At 45.4% G+C, this 15,671-nt stretch overlaps 1 protein-coding gene across 2 annotated transcripts in view; it reads left to right on the top strand.

The window, feature by feature from the left end:
* Nucleotides 1-6,222, top strand: part of CSMD1 (CUB and Sushi multiple domains 1) — a 1,750,344-nt gene extending 1,744,122 nt beyond the window's left edge. For both annotated transcript variants that reach the window (XM_067722119.1, XM_067722118.1), the window contains 2 exons: nt 3,170-3,302; nt 3,396-6,222. In XM_067722119.1, the coding sequence (XP_067578220.1) occupies nt 3,170-3,302; nt 3,396-3,555 (293 nt within the window). In that variant the 3' untranslated portion in view covers nt 3,556-6,222. The remainder of the gene's footprint in view (nt 1-3,169; nt 3,303-3,395) is intronic.
* The last annotated feature ends 9,449 nt before the right edge of the window (nt 6,223-15,671 follow it).

Raw genomic sequence — 15,671 nt, 5'->3', positions numbered from 1 at the left:
TATAGACAGAGAGTGGGTGAGTGGTTGCCCAAAGCTGAGGCTGGGGTACAGAGGGTGAGGGATGACTGTAAGGGTACCGCTTTCTTTTAGGGGAGGCAGCAGCGTTCTCATGTAGATTGTGGTGATCCTTGCAGCACAAAACCCCCAGGTTTTAATAGTAAAAGACCCCTTGCATTGTATGTATGCATTAAGAGGGTGCATTCTGTAGTATGTGAATTTCTTTCAATAATGCTCTTTAAAACAACTGAATGGCCCAGCCTATAATGTGAAAAGATGCTCGCCTGCATTCCTAAGAAATGGAACTGAGAAAATAACTACACGCTGTGTTTGGTTTATTAGCGAGTAGTGATAATAATAGGGAAGGAGGGGCAATGGAAGGAAAGGAGGGAGGTGGAGAGGGAAGGGAAAGGAGGGTGGCAGGTAGATGGGGTACAGCCATCCAGGTGCCTCCTAAGACAGGGGTTGGAGTGAAACTGGGACCCCACTTTGGAGAGCAGGTAGGGAAGACTTAGCAACACTACAAGTTACACATCCTGCTAGGCTGTGATTCTACTGCTTAGAATTTATCCTGTATATTCAGACTCCTGCTGACGTATCGCTGTAGAAAAAGAATTTCATGGCGGCATCATAGAAAAAGACCTAGAAATGGCCTAAACGTTCTTCAGCAGTAGACTGGCTAAATAAATGCTGGCATAGCCAATTAACAGAACGCTGCACACGTGAAAACAATTAAATTCATATGCACAGATGGAAGAAACTCACGAATATGTGGTTAAGTTTAAAAAGCCAAATACAAAATATGTAAATAGTATCGTCATATTTTAGGAACGTAAGAAAAGAGAAACAATCATATATATTAACAGTACATTGTGAAAAGAACACTAAAACACAAACAAAAGCAAAAACAGAAACCTCGTCAATCATAAAGAGGAAAACTAGTGTAAAAGGGCAAGGAGTGACCCTTTATTTCCATCGTCTTTATAGTATTTGTTTTGATATCCGCTTATGCCATTTTAATTAATATCATGTGCATGCATTACCCTTTAAATTATTAAAACACAGGTAAATAATTGAAATTAACTAGGAGCTCCAGACAGCATAATAATATCAGTAAAGTCAGGAGTTTAATTCACAAAGACCTTTTATGTTGCCCTGTGTTATGATGTGAGGTCTCCTGTGGCAGGTCCATTATCCAGGATTTTATTAACTGGAAGTCTGATATCTATTATGGCCAAAAATGTATAGTCTTATTTGCAGATAACAGAAAATAGCCTTGGTTAATTTAAGCAGGCTACAAATTTATTAGAATGAGGCAAAGAGATGCACAGAATTATAAACACTTGGAGAATGAGCCATGGTAATTTATGGAAACCATCGGATGTTGAACTACTCCAAAGACAGTACCATTTTTTCATTCCTCAAATATATATTGAGCAACAATTGTGTTCTAGGTTCTACTGTAGGCACCGGGCACTCAAGAGGAAAGCTGGCCAAAAAACCTCCCTGGCATAGTGCAACTTACATTCTAGTAAATGTGGGTCCTGGGAAACTTTTGCTACGTGCCACGCATTGTTCTAAGTAGTGGAGATCTGACGTTTAACTCTCACGACAAAACCATGGAGTTGGTGCCCTTTGAGCAGCACCGCGTTTCTCCCTGGACAGCGCCACCCGTGGTGGCTGTGTGTTTCTGCTGCGCGCTGCCCCAGGACTGGCCGGTGGTGGCTGGAAGCACCACCAGGGAGCACTTGATGGGGTCCCCAGGGCTCTAGCCCCACCCCACCCCAGCCTCACCCCAGCCTCAGGACCCAATTCTAAACTGTCTTAGGAGCCTCTGCATCACTCGTGCCAAACTCGACGCCTGGGGGCGGCGGGGAGCTTCCCATTGGCTTAACTCTGCTCACATGCCCATCACCCGGTTGCTGAGATTTAGAACAAGTACGTGGCGTTTCCCCCTTGCATGGCAGCTGGTGAATGCATCTAGAAATGAAAAATGAAATCTGATTCATATGTGCCGATACAGAAGGATCGCCAAAAGATATGGTTAATTTACAAAGTGCCAACATCCAGGACAAAATACATTTATATTAGACCTGAAGGTGGCAGGGAGTAGCATTATCCTGCACCTGTTGAAGGAGATGACAAATATATTATTTTTAGGTTTTTATTTGAAAATTCAAGATTGTTTTCTTTAAAAGACTCTTTAATTATTTTAAATATTTGATTGTTTCTTTGTATCTGTGGTTTGTAAAAAAAAGAAAGAAACAAGAAACATCCCATAAGTTCTGGAAATATACTTCTAAAACAAGGTCAGCTTCTTTCTAACAATTCTGCTGTATTCAGATGACCCCAATCATAATTGATCACAAGCGTGCATTGAGTGGTTCCATGCAAGTAAGCCAAATACATTTCAAATTGCAGTTTATAAGTAAATTCTTCAAGAATCAACTGCATTATTTGGCAATAATCAATAAATGGTTTCTGATTAGAATTTTTAATGTTTGCATCTTTCTCAATGCCGTGCATATATCTGCCACGGCACAGATACGGAGCGTTAATGATTATATCACCTTCGTGATGTTTGAGATGTTTACACCTGCCTTCCCTTCTAATTGACAGAAATCACATTTTTGTGTCCTCATAGAAGCCTGCTTCATAATGCCGAGTTGCATTCTTTGATCATTTCTAAACTCTGTAGTGAATTTTGGAATCTACCCAAATAAAGGGAGGTGGCACCTTGATGCTCACCTATGATGAGTATGACGCCCTCTTTATAGAGACCTGGGCTCTTTATGTAACTTCAGTGGCACATCTTGCTGAGGCTGCGTCTTAGAGCAGGAGGCAACAGCAGGCACTGCCCATCCCGTAGAGAGACACGGCCGCGCGCATGCGGTGTCCGCAGCCCCGGGGGAGGTCGGGCGACGGCGCCTTTGCCCCGCGCAGTGCGGACGCGAGCCTCTCCCGGCGTCGCTGCGCGTCAGCGAGCGGGAAGCGGGCTTCGCGTCCTCGCCATCGGGAAGGTGGGCTTCCGGAAGGGACCCCCGGCGGGTCCCCTGCACCCGGCGGGTCCCCTGCACCCCCTCGCCGTGTGCACGCGCTCCCACGCCCGCCGCAGAGCGCCCCGGGCAGGCTCGGGGCCCGACTGCAGGGTAAAAGCTGCTCTCTCTTCCAGGCGCCCGAAGCTCGGCTCCAGACCCCGCGCGCCCCCAGCGCGGCGCCAGCAGCGGCTCCGTCGCGGCCGCCATCCTGGCCCCGCTCTCCGCGCTCGTTCTCTCCGGGCTCGCGTTTCACCTCCACAAGCACAGGTAACGTGGCGACACCCCGCTCGCGGGCGTCGGGGCTCCTCCTGAGGCCCTGAGGCCCTGACAGCTCGTCCCCCCCTTGCCTCTCGCCCGCAGAGCGAGGCCGAAGGTCCAGTACAACGGCTACGCCGGCCACGAGAGCAGCAACGGGCAGGCCTCCTTCGAGAACCCCATGTACGACACGAACTTGAAGCCCACCGAGGCCAAGGCCGTGCGCTTCGACACGACCCTGAACACGGTGTGCACCGTGGTGTAGCGCTCGGGCCGGCCGCCCATAGCCACTCCTCCGACGCGGACGGCAGGGACCACAGGGGCCACAGGGCCTCCCTCACCCCGCTCTCCCGCCGCCGACGGACCCCGTCCGGGGAGCGGCCCCTGGCCTCCCCTCCCCGGCGGCCTCCGGGCTCGGTGACAGACGGTAGCACCGCGGTATGGGTTTGGTTTGTTTTTCTCAATCCCCATGAATACGAATATTCTGGAGAAAAAAAAAAGCCCTCTTGAAGAAGACCCCTTTCTGGTAGCCGCACACACCTGCAGACGCTTCACGCCGTCCCTGCCGAGACCGGACGAGCTTCGAGGGACCCGCAGCTCACCTCGGGGTCCATCCCCAGGGCCATCTGCAAATTTCCCACTCAGCTGTTCTCTTGCAGAAGTTTTGATGCACAATTTTTTGCACTAGTGTGTTCTGAATGACTAAGATTCTGATAAATAAACTATTCACACGGGGTTTCCACACACTCTCCATTGTATATAAGCTGTCAAGCTAAGCATTCCACCCGCAGGGTTTAGTTGGCGCGTTAGAAAAAGAAAACAGCCCCAGATGCGGCACAGGTTTTAAAAGGAAAAAGAGTATTGAAGAGATTTATTTTATTATTGCTTTCTTTTAGCTTCATAGATGTGCTGAATTCACTGAAAATGTCCGATGAGGAAAAAAAGAGGCCTTTTTATTTCCCACGTGTTTTCTTTAGTCCTGTCACCTCCCGTGATCGTCGCTCTCACGCTACTTCCGAGCAGGTTTGCAGCATGTTCTATTTGCCGTGTACAGATGTGAATAGTAATTTATTTTAGTCGCTCACACTCAGAACCTGTGGGTTTTGGCTCACAGCACGGTCTTCCCTTGCGCATTGTGATTTTTTCCTTTCGCTGCCATCACTGTCTGTTATCGCGTTGAAGGATAGTGAACCACAGTAGCCCCGGAATATAGTGGAAAAGGTTCAGGATCAAAACATCAAGCGTTCCTTTAGAGGCAAGGAAAAGTCACACCCACTCTTCTTTCCCGATGACATAATTTATGTATTACTTAGTCTTTTGTTTCATGCTTTATAATTCCAGATGGAAAGAAAATTTCAGTGACTTCAAGTTTAAAATTCATCATAGGTAAATTATGAATTGCAGTATAAATAAAATAGGTGTGATTCCCCCCACGTGGATAAAATCCAAACACGAAGTAGAAGATGCGACAATGAGAATTCAAAAGTGAAAAACAAAACAAAAAAGTCAAGATAATAGCTCATTCCTTCAGAAGCTTCGATCTGAACATTTTAGTCGCTCTCACCCACTGGGCGCTCACTGTTCTGTTGCCTGTTTGAAGGGGCACAGCCGTCAGGAGGCACGGCCAACCTCCTCTGGTTCCCCCGGCCTTTCACACCCCACAGCGTTGAACTCCAGGGTATTATGCTGAGTTCTCTGCTCCTTTCCCTCCGGCCAGCCTGGCCACAGGACCGAGATCTGTCTTGCAGCCTGGAGTCCTTATGGCTGTTTCTCCTTAGACCAGATGAGGCCAGCCAGAGCCAGGCTCCTAGCACACCCAGGGAGCCGAAAGAAAGAGGAAACGGGAGGAGGTTTGCGCCTCTTTGTGTGCAGGGGAGAACAGGGTTACCGTACATACAAGGTGTATATATATATACATACATATAGATAAATATAATATCGTGTACATATGCGGTTTGACTCATTCAAACTAGGTGCAAAATGCTGACTTCAGAGTCTGAATTAATGTCTCTCCACATCCCCGACCTGCTTGCTGGTCAACGACGTTACGAAACCCTGAAACGACAGGACATACATACATACCAGAAACCACAGATCAGATCAGACATGATTCTCCTTTGTGTGCAAAGTCAGAGTGTCCTCAGTTGCCAGTTGGGAGCATGTTATTTAAAAAAAAAAATACTCCATGAAATTTCCTTGTGAGAATTCTGCCTAGTTTCTTCCCAGGGTGTGTGCAGTGTTAATCAGATTCCTGCGAGGTGTTGGAGGGTCCTGTTCAAGCCGTCGGCAAGTGCGCTCTCTGGGTTCGGGCTGGAAGATTCTTTCCGGAAGCAGCCAGAGTGCGTGGAGGGCAGGAGCCCCTCTGACAGGTTCTGTGGCTTCAGAGCTGTTCAAACTGCTGCTTGTCCCACACATCTTGCCTTTCTTCAGGCTAGCTGCAATAATTTTTTTCTCCTGTAAAATATTTTGTAAACAACCACAAAAAAAGCTACTATAAAAAAGGGGAAAGAACGCTGGCATTATGATCAGGAAAACCATCGTCATCCCCCCATCCATCCGTCTCGCCACCCCGCCACATGCTGCTGACATGAAGTAGGTGCAAACGACCTTTTTGTACAGAGATATATTTTTTATGAAGAATTTGTAAAATTATTAAATATGCTGTAATTTTTTGATTAATGTAGGTAACTTGTTAAAAAATAAATGTTTTTACAATACAAAACTGTAATTTTCCCAATAATGTACAATGTACCATCTCTAGCTGACGTTCAGTTCTGATCCTATTACACATGTATTAATATTAAAGTGACCTGTTAAAATGAACAGTATCCTTTTTGTCAAAAAAAAAATATACAGAGAGTGTAATATAGCCTGTGCAATGCCACCTATCTTTAAAGCAAATCAGAGTTCTAATTAAATATTTAATTTTAGATTTCTATTTTTCAGTGTGAATTTATTTTATCTTTAATAGGTGCGTGCAAGTCTCTGGAAGGGAAGGAAGCGAATGAACATGTCATTTGTGGGCTTTCACTTTATTTAGAACGAGGGCTGATGTTTTCCCAAGACACAGCGTCACCGTCATGGTTAATAAATAGCACATTTACGAAAAGTTGTGATACAGAGAACAGCAACGTGAAAGCTGACAGAATTCTGGACAGTTTTTGCCTTAAAAGTCAATGAGAGCTTTTAGTTCCCTCCAACCCAAAATCAAGCCTAAATTTTTATGATAAAAAAAAATTGGGGGCTTCCCTGGTGGCACAGCGGTTAAGAATCCGCCTGCCAATGCAGGGGACATGGGTTAGAGCCCTGGTCCGGGAAGATCCTACGTGCCGCAGAGCAACTAAGTCCGTGCGCCACAACTACTGAGCCTGAGCTCTAGAGCCCACGAGCCACAACTACTGAAGCCCGCGCTCTAGGGCCCGTGAGCCACAACTACTGAGCCTGTGCTCTAGAGCCCATGAGCCACAACTACTGAGCCTGTGCTCTAGAGCCCACGAGCCACAACTACTGAAGCCCATGCACCTAGAGCCCATGCTCCACAACAAGAGAAGCCACTGCAATGAGAAGCCCGCGCACGGCAATGAAGAGTAGCCCCTGCTCGCTGCAACTAGAGAAAGCCTACGTGCAGCAACAAAGACCCAATGCAGCCCAAAATAAATAAATTTAAACAAAAAAATTGGGAGTTCTTTCTCTAAGCCTTCACCACACTGAGAATGCCACGTAAGAAAATTATAGACAGATTTCATGGAACATTTCAAGGATCACGAGTGAAGAAGGCCCAGAGCATCACCCCTCATAGCACCTTGAGAGGTCAGAGCCAGCTCCCCACTCACTTCTGGGCTGAGAGAAACAGTGCTTTCCCAGTCCTTAGTGGCCCATCAGGCGGGACGTCTTGCAGTTAAGCAGAATGATATACTAATTTTCCTGAGAATCAAATTATTACAAAATGAAAAACAACCAATAAACAAACAAACAAAAAATAGCCCCAGCGTGGTATCCAAGTAACAGTTTTGACATCCAACCTAAGGTCTGGGTCTCGGTGGACCAGCGGATGCCTTTAAATGCCAAGGATTAGGACCTACTACGCAGCAGACACAGCTCCAGGTGCCCGACATACATTCAACGTAATCTAGCAAAGTAGGTTTTACCACTTTGACTTTATAGATGACGAAGCAGAAATGCAGAGACAATAGTGACGTTACCCAAGTATGCACAGGTCGGCAACGCTGCTATTAGAGGCCAGTTTTCCCTTGCTTTAGCATTCTTCTTTTTCACCAAAAAATCGTGATTAAATTCATCAGTGTTCCCTTTTTCTGCAATTAAAAATGTTGTCACTCTAACTGTAAATATATTTTTTGTTGCATCTGGTAAACAATGACCACAAGTTAAGAAATTCAGGAGAAATAAATACTGCGTATGATCAGCTGTACTATCCCCCAGCACTGCTCCTATGTGATACATTCGGGAGCCCTACGATTAGCCTGTGTGTTAGCCTGTCTAACACACTGACAGCACGTGAGAGTTTACTCCTCACTGACCCCTGCCTCGGGGCGCATCTTGAAGACTGACCGGGAATTAATGAGTCACCTGTGTCTGGAGGGTTTGGGATGTGGCCGCCCGTCCAGCACCGAGGAGGTCCTCCCACAGCCGCTGAATCTGAGCCAGCTGTGGGGCTCGCACACTCGTTCTGGCGCCCACCACCTAGTGCTGCGGCCCTTTGTCCCCAGCCGTGGCTCCCGGCAGCACTGGATAAAAGCTGACTTGCTCCTTGTCTGGGCTGGACAGCTTTCACTGGACGACAGGGGGTCTCGCTGAGGCAAAGGAGCCCAGAACAGCAGCACCCGCCTCTCCGGACAGTCACCGTTTGTGGAACCCGGCCCGGGGCCCTTTTCGCCTGACAGCAGGGCCCAGCGACCCCCGGGAACGCCCTCCCATGACCGTCATTTTGTGGGGTGTCAGCGCAGTTCCCCCGCCTCCCTGAGCCAGGACCCCCCTCGCGGGGGCTGGAGCCTTAAGGGGCGTGAGGCAAGCCCGGGACACGTGCGCCCGCTCTGCCGGGTCCCCCAGCATCCCCCCAGCATCCGTCCTCCCAGGAGCCCAGCCGTCACTCCTCTCCGCCGCTTCCTCCCCTGGCCAGGCGCTGGGCCGTTTTCTTGATCCTGGGCCCACCCCACACCTTTCTGAAATTCCTTTTCTATTTTCTTCCAGTCAGTCACGCTCGGTGCTTCCCCCGCTGCGCAGGAACGCGGCGGACGTAACTACAGTGGAACAGATTGAAAAGGCGCCTCCCGCTGACCCACCGTCGGGGCTCAGCCCCCGGCTGCCGTGGACGCCTCCGGGCTCCGGGCTCCGGGTCTCGGGAGGGACACAGCTTCCAGGGAGGCCGGGCGGGTATTGCTAAGCGCAGCGCCTCTCGCCGAATGGAATCAACCCCCTGCAGCTGCGTCCCGGCCTTTGCGCGCAGGTGGCAACCAGAGGGACGGTGGCCTGTAGCTTCGTCGAGTGCAGGTTCCACCAAGGGTCACAAGGCAGCCACTGGGAGGCTCTTCATTACGGAGGCACTGGGGTCGAAAGGGCAGCGCGCGGTCTGCAGCACTACGCGGGAGGCCTGGCTGAGTTTGTGCACAGGGTCGCACAGGGTCCCTACCTACCGGCCACGGGGTCCAGGACTCCGGGGCTTATTCATCCCGCGAGAGGGAGACCTCGCGCCCTTGACCCCGGCTCGCCGTCTCCCCCGCGCCCGCACCCACGGTCCTCCCGGCCGGAGCGAAGGAGGTTTGCCCGCGGGGGTCAGAGGAGGGGGGCCCTGGGCGCGCAGTCGGGTCCCGGGTGCCCGCTCCCTGCTGGCACCAAGCCCAGCAACTCTGATTGGACGCGGCCGTGGCTTCCCCTCTTCCGTCTCAGAGAAATGGTGTCTGCAGCCCAGTGTTTCCATCAGCAACACAGAGCTAGGTGACTTGATCGGAGTTTCGTCGATTTAGCCACAGTGGCTAGTTTTGTTTGTTTTGGTTTGGTTTTCTGGGGAGAGGGGGGCAGATGGATCTGGAGCCCGTGGGCTTTGTGGGGCGGGCAGAGCGTTTTGCCCCGCGAGGTCCTGCTGGCCCCCGGCCACCTGACCGTCCTCCCTCGGCCTTCGCGGCTCTGAGACCCCAGGGCCGGTCTGTCTTCCGTCTCCTCATCGCCCGCCCGGGACGGCGGAGCCCAGGGCGGGGCCCTCACCTGCTGCGGGAGCGCAGCCGACCTCAGGCCTCAGGCAGAGGCAAGGCGGCTCCAGCGGAGCTGGGCCGGCGTCCCCGCGCCGCTGCCGAGGGGCGCGCCGGGGTCCCTGGAGCATCAATGCATGCTGCTTCTCTCAGGCGCGAAGAGGAATGGGTTTCCAGAGCATGCTCAACAAATGAATAATTAAAGTATCAATTTTATCCGACTTTTTACTTGCTTGATAAAAGTAAAGAGTTTGGAAATACAATGTACTGGGGAAGGTCGATGTAGTAACTAGATCTTCTTACACTTTATTGGTAGGAATTTAAATTAAGACCTTACAGGATCAATTGGGGAACTAGCCGGTCCTAAATATTCTCACCCCAGAAAAGAAATGGTAATTATGTGACATGACACTTGGCACGGTGGTGATCATTTTGCAATAATTTATCAAATCAACAGGTCCTACGGCTTAAATTTACACAATGTTTACGTCAATTGTATCTCAATAAAGCTTAAAATATTCTCTTCGGGGAACAATTCCACTCTAAGTAACATATCATGATATAATATGCTCTGAGGACGAGGGGCATGTGTATGCTCCAGCCCTGTTCCTGAGAGTGAAATACTGGCAATAAGGTAAAAAAGCCATTGGTAGAGGAGAGATTAAATACGGCAAAACTCTATGACGGAATACAATGCAATTAGATAAAGAAGAAGGCAGTTTAAGGTGTATTGATATCTAATGATGTACAAGATTCATTTAAAGTGAAAAAGTATCACGCAGAGCTGGGTTTATGATACACTTGGATGTGTGTGCCTGCAGATGCCCTGAAGAGCATTTAAGAAATGGCAGCAGTGGATTTCTCTGCTAGGGAATCTGAGGGAATGAGGGGGAGGTAAGGAAGAGGTACATCTCACCCCCTGCAGCTTTCTAACCTTCGAACGTGTATGTGCTGCCTACTCAAACAATTGAATCCATTTTCCTCAATTAAATAAAAATAAACGCATAAGCTGTTGCTCGACTCCTGTTCCTGCCTCTCATGATTCGATCGCCAATATAGGAAGAGCGATAATCCTGAGCTTAAACCTGGAACCTCCTGTCTTTGCTCAGGAACAGTAACAGCAGGAGTAAAGCATTCATCACGGGGACTCACTCACCACAGAGGAGCGAGAGCCTGGGTCCAGCAATGTTCCCCAGATGGTCAGCCTTTCTCCTCCAGTGTTGCTGGAAGTTCATGGTCATTAAAAAGTCTGGCTTAACTGTTATTTTCTCTCCATGACATGGTGTATACTGGAATATTCAAGACAGTACTAGAAAGAAAATTTAAAACAAAAAAAGATTGTCAACAACAGCTACTAGAAGCCGAAGTTGGGCCAGTTAAAAATGTGTTTGTTCTCCATGAATGCATCTCGTCCCAGATAACTGTCCTGGCTAGACACGACTCACTCTGAGCAACTCTTTAGAGCAGATAACTTCAGTATCTGTGAAGTTTATAAAATCCACTCATTTGACAAGTTTTTATGGAGCATTTGCTAAATATTAAAACTTAGGTTTGGATAGCTCAACATAAAACAAGCAGAGGCCAGGCTCCTTAGAAAATTACAGTCCAAGCAGAGGCAGTTACATAAACAAATAGTTACAGTAAAGTACGGTACATGCATTTTTCTGTATTTGCACAGAGTAATGCATTATAGGACCAATGGGAAGGGATGCCTAAATATCTCTGGAGGCAGAACAGGGGGCAGATTATTAAGGAAAACGTCCCCAGGAGCTGTGCCTATTAATGGAGCCCTTCTGTTAGAATCCTAGTGTCCCTGTGCCTCCTTAGTAGATGAATGATACTAGTGTCCCATTAGCATCAATATTCCACCTCTATTGGCTCAGTGGCTCCCCCTGCAACTTTTCAGTTTGTTAGTCCTAAAAAAATACAGCCCTTATCTATTTTGGGCCTCCCTAGAGCTTGCCTTACACATGTTTCCAAGGTCTTCCATTTCACGTGTTCTGTGATGTTTCTTTACTCCTGCTGTTCATCAGTGATTCATCTAAGGAAAGGGAGCTTCTCTCAACATGCTTGCCCTTGACCTCCTGACTGCAGACTGGCTGCCATTGCTCCAGTCATTACAGCCATGTTAGGCAGGGAGTTCAAATGTGTGAGGTAAAGAAAAGCTGACACCAGCCCTATTTTGTATCAAGAAAGGCAACAATTTCACAAAGCACCCCATCTACCCCACCACCTCCAACAAACTGCCATTTCCATCTCATGACCTAAAATCTGGCCACAAGCCACCCACAGATGCAAAGGAAGCTGGAAAAATAGACCACAGGAACTTCCAATAACATTAAGACTCATCACCTGGGGATCGGTCAGCAAGTCCCCAATGACAATGTGTGTTTTGATGGTAACAAAAATAAGGAAGATAAATTGCTTTAAGACATTTTTTTCCCCTTTGATAATAAATAAAGGATCCCACAAGTTTACCCCTCTAAATAGAAATCAGACTCTAAGACTTAGTCGTGGGAATCAAGTCTCACTCACTTAGCGATTCTGCATCATTGTAGGATCTCATGATGCATTTTACTTCTCTCTAGCCCACCTTTCCCCACATTTTTTGATAATTCGAGGCTTTAAAACAAAACGACACAGACAAAAATAAGCTTATGAATACATGCACTAACTTAGAGAAATTTCTTTATGGGTAGTGTAGCAGCAGTTCAGTAGTGTCCCACCACTAGACAGAATGTACATAAATAAGACTTTAGTGGGAAAATGATTTACACTGAAGTTACCTTTTCTTATTGTTCTGGGGAAATGTATGTGTGTGTGTGTGTTTAAAAGACTTAAGCAGATGTTTTCAAATAGAAGAGTGGCAGCATTATAATAGTGCAAGCCTCTGTGAACATGTAAATGTGTTGGCACACGGCTTTTATTACTCAGAGAGAAATTTAACGGCTTATGGAAAAATCAAATATACGTTGTTCTAGCTGTCAAATCAACTTCAGAAGTAGTCACATAGCTTCCTACGTATTTGTTTTGAGTTCCAGGTAGAAAAACGAATTCTCTTTCTCTTATTACTGTGTTTGAGTCATAGATTCTAGTGGCAAATCTGAAATAAAAAGTAGACCTGAGCTTTAGAGCTTTGTATCCATTTTATTCAAATGCCTGTTGAAATTTTTCAGAAACAATAGTCGAATATATATTTATGCTTTAAGGCATTATTCACACCCAAGCAATATTTAGCTGGTGATGTCTGTAAAATTAAAACTAATTATGTAAGAAAGGCATAGACTGTTTGTGAAATGCATTTGCATTAACTACTAACCAAGGGAAGGGAAGAAAAGTTTATCGTTTTAAACAGAATGTGACAGAAACAGTGTGGCAGTAATATAACTGCAAGTTAATACACTGAAGTGCTATTGTAAAGCAGGTCAATAAGAAAAGACAATCAGCCTGTTTCCCAAAGCTGGTGAGGCTACAGTAAAACTGACATGTCTCTATATGTATGTGATTTGGAATATAGTTTGGTGATGTGGATCAGTACTCTTTATGGTGTTGATATAATTTGACCTGTTGACATTATGGATGAAACCAAATCCTGAAAAATAAATCTGAAAGAAAACAAAACACAAGCCTATACACTAGATAGGTAGGTATCAATATAATAGATGGATACACGTGTATGTTTGTAAATGGCAAAGATAAATGAAATAAATATTTGAGAGCAGAAAAATGTCACATTACTTAAAGTGAAATTTGAGAAATACTATACAGCCATTAAAAATATTAAATAAAGACCCCATAGCATCATAATGTAGTTAAGAGGCACTGTGAAATTTAGAACGGATTAATGCAATAATTATAACTGGAAAGTCGTCGCATGACATAAGTATAGACCAGAAAAAGCAGGAACTAGAGGCTTGCTTGTCTTATTTGAGGGAAGCAGATTATGGATGTTTTTATTTCCTTCTTAAATATTTCATTGGGTTTTCTGTAATGTTGTGTGTGTGTGTGTATGAATGTTTATTTTTTTAATTAACTTTTTTTTTAGCAGTCATGTTGCTTTATTTTTTTTCTTTTATTTATTTTTTTATACAGCAGGTTCTCATTAGTCATCAATCTCATACACATCAGTGTATACAAGTCAATCCCAATCGCCCAATTCATCACACCACCCCCAACCCCCCCACTTTCCCCCCTTGGTGTCCATACGTTTGTTCTCCACATCTGTGTCTCAATTTCTGCCCTGTAAACCGGTTCATCTGTACGATTTTTCTAGGTTCCACATATATGCGTTAATACACGGTATTTGTTTTTCTCTTTCTGACTTAACTTCACTCTGTATGACAGTCTCTAGATCCATCCACGTCTCTACAAATGACCCAATTTTGTTCCTTTTTATGGCTGAGTAATATTCCATTGTATATATGCACCATATCTTCTTTATCCATTCGTCTGTCAATGGGCATTTTGGTTGCTTCCATGAAGTGGCTATCGTAAATAGTGCTGCAATGAACATTGGGGTGTATGTGTCTTTTTGAATTATGGTTTTCTCAGGGTATATTCCCAGGAGTGGGATTGCTGGGTCATATAGTAGTTCTATTTTTAGTTCTTTAAGGAACCTCCATACTGTTCTCCATAGTGGCTGTATCAATTTACTTTCCCACCAACAGTGCAAGAGGGTTCCCTTTTCTCCACACCCTCTCCAGCATTTGTTGTTTGTAGATTTTCTGATGATGCCCATTCTGACTGGTGTGAGGTGATACCTCATTGTAGTTTTGATTTGCATTCCTCTAATAATTAGTGATGTTGAGCAGCTTTTCATGTGCTTCTTGGCCATCTGTATGTCTTCTTTGGAGAAATGTCTATTTAGGTCTTCTGCCCATTTTTGGATTGGGTTGTTTCTCTTTTTAATATTGAGCTGCATGAGCTGTTTATATATTTTGGAGATTAATCCTTTGTCTGCTGATTCACTTAAAAATATTTTCTCCCATTCTGAGGGCTGTCTTTTAGTCTTGTTTATAGTTTCCTTTGCTGTGCAAAAGCTTTGAAGTTTCATTAGGTCCCCTTTGTTTATTTTTGTTTTTATTTTCATTACTCTAGGAGGTGGATCAAAAAAGATCTTGCTGTGATTTATGTCACGGAGTGTTCGTCCTATGTTTTACTCTAAGAGTTTTATAGTGTCCGGTCTTACATTTAGGTCTTTAATCCATTTTGAGATTATTTTTGTGTATGGGGTTAGGGAGTGTTCTAATTTTATTCTTTTACATGTAGCTGTCCAGTTTTCCCAGCACCACTTATTGAAGAGCCTGTCTTTTCTCCATTGTATATCCTTGCCTCCTTTGTCATAGACTAGTTGACCATAGGTGTGTGGGTTTATCTCTGGGCTTTCTATCTTGTTCCATTGATCTATATTTCTGTTTTTGTGCCAGTACCATATTGTCTTGGTTACTGTAGCTTTGTAGTATAGTCTGAAGTCAGGGAGTCTGATTCCTCCAGCTCCGTTTTCTTTCCCTCAAGACTGCTTTGGCTATTCGGGGTCTTTTGTGTCTCCATACAAATTTTATGATTTTTTGTTCTAGTTCTGTAAAAAATGCCATTGGTAATTTGATAGGGATTGCATTGAATCTGTAGATCGCTTTGGGTAGTATAGTCATTTTCACAATATTGATTCTTTCAATCCAAGAACATGGTATATCTCTCCATCTGTTGGTATCATCTTTAATTTCTTTCATCAGTGTCTTATAGTTTTCTGCATACAGGTGTTTTGTCTCCCTAGTTAGGTTTACCCCTAGTATTTTATTCTTTTTGTTGCAATGGTAAATGGGAGTGTTTCCTTAATTTCTCTTCCAGATTTTTCATCATTAGTGTATAGGAATGCAAGAGATTTCTGTGCATTAATTTTGTATCCTGCAACTTTACCAAATTCATTGATTAGCTCTAGTAGCTTTCTGGTGGCATTTTTAGGATTCTCTATGTATAGTATCATGTCATCTGCAAACAGTGACAATTTTACTTCTTCTTTTCCAATTTGTATTCCTTTTATTTCTTTTTCTTCTTGATTGCCGTGGCTAGGACTTCCAAAACTATGTTGAATAATAGTGGCGAGAGTGGACATGCTTGTCTTCTTCCTGATCTTAGAGGAAATGTTTTCAGTTTTTCACCATTGAGAATGGTGGTTGCT

This window comes from Pseudorca crassidens, chromosome 21 (assembly GCF_039906515.1).
Source record: "Pseudorca crassidens isolate mPseCra1 chromosome 21, mPseCra1.hap1, whole genome shotgun sequence".
Taxonomy (NCBI): Eukaryota; Metazoa; Chordata; class Mammalia; order Artiodactyla; family Delphinidae; genus Pseudorca; species Pseudorca crassidens.
This window is presented reverse-complemented; position numbering and strand designations above follow the sequence as displayed.